This window comes from Rattus norvegicus, chromosome 14 (genome assembly GCF_021556685.1).
Source record: "Rattus norvegicus strain SHRSP/BbbUtx chromosome 14, alternate assembly SHRSP_T2T, whole genome shotgun sequence".
NCBI lineage: Eukaryota > Metazoa > Chordata > Mammalia > Rodentia > Muridae > Rattus > Rattus norvegicus.
Window position 1 is genome coordinate 95,924,618 of NC_141547.1, and position 8,844 is coordinate 95,933,461.

An 8,844-nucleotide genomic window follows, 5' to 3' on the forward strand; every position below is an offset into this window, starting at 1 on the left:
CTTATCCCAGTTTGAGGGTTCTGATGAACTATGGCCTCTAGGGAATGCCAGGTACACACGGTACCATACCTACATGCAGGCAAAACACTCATAAGGCAATGTTAACTTTTTAAAAGTACAATTTTTAGTTACTGCATGAGTTTCCTGACCTCCAATCATTACAGTGTTTTGGTTAAGGCTTTTGAGAAACAAGGGATTATAGTATCTAAGTCACAGGTTTAGAAGGGGGTTCTAAAACAATGTAAAAAATAGCGTCAAATTCATATACAGACACTAGTTACAAGAATACACCGTTTGGAGAACAGTTTTACCTTTACCGTACAAGAGAAATACATCTAACATCTTTCATTACTTATTTGAAAAATATTTATTGGCCTTGGGATGCAGGGCTTTCGTTTTATAAAGTGTTCAGAAGTGCAGAAGAGCACACAGTTCAACAGTGCAAGCCACTGCCACGACCCAACCCGGAGGGAGAGTCAGTGCCCAGTACCAAGAACCGATTCATTTTTAATTAAAAATTTCAGAGTTTATATAAGTTTAGCTGTAAATCTATAATCAAAAAGTTTTAAGCATGTAAGTTGCCTCTAAATGACAGGGTTTTAAACTGCAAATCTGCCCCGAGTGGTTTACTTATAAACTGTTGTACTTTTCAGTATTACATATTTAAATTATCCAAGAAGCAGCTGAGTTCAAGTCCTGTTCAACCTTCCTTTTCTGCTTCTGCTCTGGCTGAGAGCTGAGAAGGAACCTGAGCTTTAGGTAGCTGGAAAATTCCTCCCGTGTGTGGCTTTATGTGAACATCTAAAGGGTCCATGGGACTCAGAACCGATCTGCTGATCTGCTGGCCACAGCTCGGATATTGCCATACACCTTTGATGGAGGGTTTCCTGTTTAAGGAAAAAAGCAGATTACATATATGAATATATCCAGACCCAGAGGAACTGCACAGAAGCAAATACCTTGCATTCCTAGGGAAAATAAACTGAGTTGTAAAAAGATTACTTCAAAAACAAGGCAGCTGGGCAGACCAGAACACGAGAGACAACCCACCAGTTCCTCTGAGCAACTTGCCGTGACTCTAGATCTAAATTAACCGGATCAACCAAGTTAACTGGCTATGTTCAGCTTTCCTCATTTTATAGAACTAATATGTAATGTTTTCAGTTATTTTGGAATGGGTTTTCTGTGTACTTCCTTAGGAACGGCAAGAGAGTTAACGATACTCCCAATACACCCTTTCTCCTCTAAGAATGGAGTCTAAGGTAATCCTGGTTTCCCTCTGCCAGCTCCTCAGCTTCTAGTCGCTATCTTTAACGATGTAAAAGCTGCTTTGGAAATGGCTTGAAGTCCTGTTCCCACCTTTCCAGAGAAAATGCCAAAGAACCAGCTGCTCTTACCTAGGATGAGGTTGCAAATGGCCGTCCTTGCCATCTTGATGTTTTGGAAAGAGCCCAGAATGTGAACTTTCCTGAAAGAAGGACAGTGAGTCAGCTTAGTCACAAAAGGTGCGCCCATGTCAAATCCTGGGAAACTGGAAACGATGACGATCACAACAGATCCAGCTCTGAAACTGAGGGTGGGGGATGGCAGGCAGTGCTCTAGACATTCTAAACTGAGGGTGGAGAATGGTGGGCAGTGCTCTAGACATTCTAAACTGAGGGGGATAATGGCGGGCAGTGCTCTAGACATTTTAAACTGAGGGTGGGGGATGGCGGGCAGTGCTCTAGACATTCTAAAACCACTTCTAGAGTGAGTGGTTTGTGGTAGAAGAATTTTTATACCTCCACAGAAAAAACTATCAAAAAAAATACGAATAATTAAGAACAAAGTAAGAATTCCTTCTCCTTTTCTTGGCAGATTCCTGCAATGCTGATCAGGCTGGCCTTAAACATGCAGTGAGCCTCCTGTCTGTCTCCTGAGCACTGACATTACAATATGGACCACCACTCCCAGATTACTCCTTACGGCAGGGAGAGATGGCTGTGTATAATGGTACTTGTCACCTAGTCTGACAGTTCCCGGAGGCCCACTTGGTAGGAGAGAACTAACTCCTGACCTCCACACAGGTTCTATGATTCACGACCTACTCATCCAAACACAGACTAAACAAAACAAGACTCCTGGTCAACAGCTGCTCCAATCAGTAAGTCCTCCGTGTTTGCTCAGATAATCCTCAAAGGAGTTTTACTAAGTAGATTATTATTCCCATCGTACACCAGGAAAGGAACTTGCAAATAATCAGGAGACCTAGCGGTAGGGATATAGCTCAGAGGCACACATCCCTGCCTAGTGTGAGGCCCTGGTTTTCATCCTGAGGGATTAGGATGGGGAAGGACGGAGGACACAATCTGGAGAAGACATAGAAATCATGAAAGCTGAGACCATGCAGATGCTCACTGCATGCCCAGAACTGTATTACTGATTCAAAGATTACAGTACCCTTTAATTACAGCACCCTTTAATTTCAACGTGTAAATCTATGAAAAACTATTTTAGAAGCTAAGCTTATATACATAAATGAATCTAGATGTCATCGTATACTTAGGGGCTGCAATGTTTCTCCCTGACTTCAAAGAATATCAAATGAGAAGCCCAATGCTAGATGTGAGACACTGACTTTGAGGTTGCTGGACGGGGACTATATTCCCTTGATAATATCTTATAGCTGAACACACAGCACACTTTGGTCAGAGGACACAGATAAATTGGGCCAGTATTACCTGGAAGCTTTCCCTCTACTTACTAGTTTACATAGTAATACAAGATGCTACACAGAAAAGTCACCAGGTTTTACTGAGCTGTGGACCCTACTAGCTTACAATAGTGACCAACCTGGCTCACTAACAGAATGGGGCTGTCAATGTCAGGGGCTAAGTAGCTGCTTTCTGATAGGCTTTAAGGCCCACTCCACGGGATGGAACTCATACCTGGCACTAAAAATTTGGACAAAACCTTGCTGGGAAGGACATAAGACCTGGGGAGAACCTACTATTTATTTTCCTAAACAGAGCAACAGGTTACCTTCTGAATATTTATCTGGGCACCCACAGATGAGTGCAGCTCCCAGCCCTCTTCGGAGAAGCTTCTTTTTGCAGTGCACAGTGATTAATGCAAAGGCTCCAAGTTGGTCAGAGCAGCAAGTGAGCAACTGCAGAAAGCTTGCCCTAACGAGACAGCCACGTCACTGGCCTCCCCGCATGGCTCAGGGAGCATCCAGAAGGCTGAGTCTGCTGCAAAGCACTGCTTTCTTTATGGCCATGTCGGGGGCTGTGCTCATGACCTGGTAGCAGCTGTCCTTCCCTGCATAAACCTGCACATAATCAGGCCAGGAAAACACCAGCATGGATGAGGCAGGTGCTCATAAAGGCCCACCCCTACTGTGTGCATGTTGAGATGCAGGAAGGCTCGGGAAACATAGGCAACATTATCTCCCCCTCTGGTACTTCAAATGTTATCTACAAAGCAAATTCTATAATTTTATATCTTACTCACATTGTACTGTGTATTGCCAATTCTTAACAACTTTATAAAAACACCAGACGTTCTCATCTGGGACTTAGCCTGGTAAGTGTAATCTTTACCCCTCATAAAGGAAACTTCTCTGTGCAATGAACAGAGACCACAACAGAAAACCACAACCAATGAGTTGTGAAGCCCAGTCCCAATGGATACACTGGCAAAAGCCCCATAATGCAGGAAACATTGTGAAGAGTCGTAAAAGTCAGAGGATCAGGGGGTTTGCTGTGAGATTACATCTCCTACTAACATCAGAAGTGACTCATAAAGTCTCACTAACACAATGGCCCAGTATGAACTGAACAAGGACAAAAGCAATGGACAAGTCAAAGTAGACTGGGAAAGCCCAAAGGGCCTCGCCCTGCACGAAGAACCACAGCCAGTGAGGACAGATGGAGTGGGAGACATGGTTTTCCATGGAAGAGCACAGCAGCTGCTGCCCAATACCAAGAGGACAGCTCTGGAAGCAGCTGTGAGTAACATTAAGAGGACTCAGCAAAATTGTCTTAAAAGGCCGTAAATAAGTTTGAAAGAGCAAGAAGAGTAAGATAGGGTTTGGAGGGAAGGGAGACATGTAATTGTATTATAATCTCCAAGTACTTTAAATGCAACAACAACAAATTACTGTTTACACCAGCATTGGTCACAATGGTTCCAAAACAAAACATCTCAAATGTCCATCAACTGCAATGACAATGCTACTTGGCTATACAAACAAGGAACTACTGCTGGACCCAACAGAACGAAGAAACTCAAAGCAGTATCATGAGTACACACTGGGAATCCCTTTACGTGAGTTTCTGGAAACAACAAAATCAGTGACAGGAAGTGGAGCAATGGCCACTGGGGTACCGTGGGGGAAAGACTGATTAAATGATGAACTCGGGGGGAGGGGAGGGAGGGCTGCTGGTGAGCCCTGTGGGCGTGGCTGACCCTGCACAGCACTGAGCTGCGCTGAGCAGCCCATTAGGCTGACAGTGCCCACAGACACGTTTTACTCATGTAAGCTGAGCCCAAATACTCTGTTTAAAACAACTTGTAGAGTAAATTCTAAGACATTCAAGTCTGTGGATTACAAAGTTAATGACAAATTAGCCCCAAGTACATTATAAGGGGTTCGAGCTTTGGACTTCTCAACCAACAAAAACCTTTAGGCTCGGTTCAGCCATTTTAAATGTTGTATTTCCACGTCTCTGAAATTTCTGGTAGAAAAAAAAAAAAAGCTAATTTTTTCAGACTCCGAAGGCCCAGTCCATAAAAGAGCAGAACTGTGATAATACACCTGGTTTCAAGGAGAGGGCCACCAATATAATACAAAAGTTACCCTTAAATAAAAAGAATGTCTACCTTAACGTAACCTGAATAATGATCATTATAGCAAAATGGTATTAAGTGAAATCCTCACACCCTGTCAGTCAGCTCTAGTCTACCTGATACCAACCTCCGAACAGTTCGACCTCAGAGAGGCCGGCCCTCGTAGCTCTGCAGCCAGTACCTCACCCTCACTGTAAGCAACTGAAAGTTTGCTCTTACCCAGCATGCAATACCTCCCTTCCACTGACGACGGTGTGGGTGTACCCCTACCTGAAATACAGGTATGTATTCAAAAAGAAAGCTTCATGACAGCATTTCAAACACCCACTTCTTGTACTTCCCAAAATGATTTATCAGATTTGTCTAAAATTAAAATCTTCCTTTGTAATCAATTACTTTAAGAGTGATTCTAAATATTTCTTTTATTGCTGAGGAAAAAATTACGATGACTGAATTTTCCTTGACTAAATCAGCAGCCTTACAAGGTTGGAGCGTAGTCACTCAGAACCACATGCCCACAAAGCTCCAACGCCAGGAACGTGGGCTGCATGCAGGATTATAAATATGGGGTGGTTCTTGACCAGAACGCACGAGGTTTCACATTAAACAATAGCATGCAATAGATAACAGCTATGACTTCTTGAAACTATGAAGATAAAATATAAATTATGACATTTCCCTCGAGAACAGATACTTACACATCTGCCAAGACAATCCGTGTCCGCGTCACATTCTCTATGGTAAACTTGGTTTTGCCTCCTTTGCCAGCGATTCTTCCTATTGCCCTGGACAGGTGATCTCCTTTCAGGGGCTTAACTAGAGAACAAGGACAAGCCATCAGGTGGGCTTAACTTGAGAACAAAGACAAGCCATCAGGCGGGCTTAACTAGAGAACAAAGACTACTGACTTTTATTACTAAGAGACACTAAATACACATTTTCTGAAAAGTGTTAATAGTGCGGCTCAATTGAAGCTATCACACAACAATCCCAACACAACACAATGAGAAACAACACAAAGGCTGGATGTTCACACATATTCTCACCATCAGTTATTTCAAAAGATTCTAGGAAGAGGTCATCTAGACGGATAAGGGCAAGCGCATCCTGTAAGACAAAAGTAAACACTGTGAAGGTCTTTTCAGATACACACCGGACAGACAAGGACAGTAATTTCACAACTGAACTTCTCAGATGCTACAATAAAAGGACTAAAAGTTTGGAAAATGAGCCATCTACTGAAATGTCCACACAGTGCATTTCACGTCTCATGAGATCACTCACCTCTACCTGAAAGCCAAGAACAAAGGCTTTCACAAAGTCGGCGGCTTTGGTCAGGGCACTGACATCCTTGGTGTCTTTACAAGTCTGGAAAAAGAGGTGAAGACATGGAGGGATGAAAGGAGGGCATTTCAACAAAATACACATACTAGAAATGGTATTTCTACTATAATTTCCTTCACCATCAGCCACCCTCCCCCAATATTGTAGCACACCTCCCCCCCCCCTTTGTATGTGATAAAGCACTCTTTAATTTGCATGAGAGCCGGGCAGTTCTATGCACACCCTCTCAAGTGACTAAACATACTGACAGGTCCAGGGTAGTGGCAACCTTCTCCTAGCACACCCCAAGGGCTCACATCCATTCTGCACTCTTTTAAACGTTCAGACGGGTCCACCTTGCCTCTCCATCAAGGCAGCCTCTCTCCAAGAGTCCTGACACGTTCTGCTGGAAAGGACTATTTATATGTTGTTGTTTCCCAAACCAACAAGTCTAGTTCTGACTCTTTGCATGCCTGGTTCTGAGGAAATCAAGAACAGCTTGAGTAGGAATCCTGTTCACAAGTGCTTACTTGAGCTGCAGAAATTACTGTTATCCTAGGATGCCCACCACTGTAAATAATATGCCACTCACATCTAGCTCTAAGCATCACCTTGACAGCCTTGAGTGTTATATAACGCAAACACGAATGAGGAAATTAAGGAACTAAAAGCACAAATCTAACTTCCAAAATACTACTTTGGGTCTTGCACACAGATTCACAATCATTTGAAGAGACTACACACTTGGCAAGTTTAGAAGCATAGAGGACTGTGTTCAGATTTTCACACCCAAAAAGTCCCCAGCAGGACATGGCAGCACACGCCTTCAGTCCCCACACCCTTCAGATCTCTCTACAGAGTGAAATCTCAAGAGAAAAACAAAGAGAAAACAACAACAAAGCCGAGACTCTGGTTCTCACTCTTGGCAAATCCCATAAATATGTAGGATTTAAGTTTTTTCACCTATAAAATATGTCAGAGTAGAAGATCATGAATGGTCCCTTCTAGCACTAGGATGCAATTAGCTTGATAACTCTGGCTAAGGCAGTAAATTTCTTAACCTTCTCTTCCTAATCCTCTGGTATGGATGTCTATCACCCATGTCATACCTTAAGGATCAAATGATGTGGTATAGGTCAAGCTACCTCTGTGCGTCTGATGTACGGTATCAGCAAATCGGTATTAGCAAATACTAAGAATACAAACTAATGAGCCTGCAATAAACAAGGCAGCTAAGTACAATAGAAATGGATAAACTTCTAAAGAGAGCTTGAGTTAGATCTTGAAAGCTGACTGGACCTGAAGAAGACAGCTGAGAAAGTGGCCTTCTCCAGAGAGCAAAGCCACCAAAGATACTGGCAGAAAAAAAAATGGGGGGGGGGGGCGGGGGGGGGGACGCACAACTGGATCTCCTACTTGAAAGGCAGGCTTAGCCAAGTGTCTGGCTTCTATCCCTTAGAAACGCTGAGGATCCTAGAATATCATATTAGAAGCATTATGATATGGGAAAATTAATTTCGTATTGACACAGATCTACTGAAGAAAAAAAGAGACTTAATTTACATTTTCCCTGTGACACACGTTTGCTCCAAAAAGAGCACTTACACTGAAGTAGGTACCTGCAGTTAACCCCTTACTGATGTACATCCGTGGACCATTCTCTACTTTTATCAAGTCAACACAGAGAAGACACTCAAAAGGATACACAATATTCAGGAGTGATCTTACAAGCGATTTAGGAATGCAGTCAACACCTGTTTTGAATGTAGTTTTGAGGGTATTTAGTTAATTTGAAATTCACTATAGTAAAACGGGGGTTGGGGGACGCTTAACAGAATAACTCTACGAAGGAAAAAAATGCACTCATTTATTTTAGTTTTGAAGGGGAAAATTCGGTAGGTTAAAAAGGATAAGCCCTTTTCCTTACCCTTATTTCTACATTCCTTGATTTCAGGTTAAAGCGTATCTGAAGTCCTAAATGTTCAACAATCGGGGTAAATATCTTCATCCAGTTTTCTTTTAATGGTGTGTATCTGTTAGCTGGGACGGGAATTTTTCTCGTTTCTTCTTTCCCAGTCTGCAATAAAAACAAACACACACTCAGAAGGCGAGTGAAGAGATGCGGGCTGGAAAGGTGAAAACCGAGAATAGACCCTTTCGTCTGCCTGGGCCCCGCCCCGTCCCATCCGGATCCCCACCAGGAGCTGATCTCCCGAGAGCGGCGGGAAGACCGGCCTCTTCGCCGGCCGCGCCTCCTCCGTGTCCATGCGTCCAGCGTCTCCATCCTGTCCCGCCGCTGACGATTGCTCAGCCTGTCGCTTCTTCGCCCGGCGGCCCCCTCTGTGCGTGACGGGAGTAAAGCCGTCCTCCGTCCCGGTGTTTTGCGTCTCCATCTCGGCCATGTTCAACCCGGATAAGTGCAACCACTGGAACACGTGCGAGGTTGTGCCGCGCATGCGCCAGCCTCCACCAATCAATTTGAAGGCTCCGCCCCTTTTCCGAGGCGGGGTCCATGCGGGGGGCCTAGGGCAGGATTGGTCCGCGGTTCGGAATGGCTGCCCTAGAATATGCCTGTTTGCTAATGTCTCCGTGCCGTCACGCGCTCGCAGCCAAAGCATTCACATTCTCTAATGTGTCTATGTGAAAACGTTGTGGTAAAGGCGGTAAATCAGCTTGTGCCGTGTGTGGAGA

At 43.9% G+C, this 8,844-nt stretch overlaps 1 protein-coding gene across 1 annotated transcript; it reads right to left on the reverse strand.

Moving 5' to 3' along the window:
- Window positions 1-101: 101 nt before the first annotated feature.
- Window positions 102-8,592, reverse strand: Pno1 (partner of NOB1 homolog). Its single transcript, NM_199083.2, is given in 7 exon segments — window positions 102-887; window positions 1,398-1,468; window positions 5,529-5,646; window positions 5,877-5,937; window positions 6,115-6,198; window positions 8,081-8,230; window positions 8,352-8,592. Coding segments are annotated over 7 exon segments (756 nt in total). The 5' UTR covers window positions 8,556-8,592; the 3' UTR covers window positions 102-819.
- Window positions 8,593-8,844: the final 252 nt, after the last annotated feature.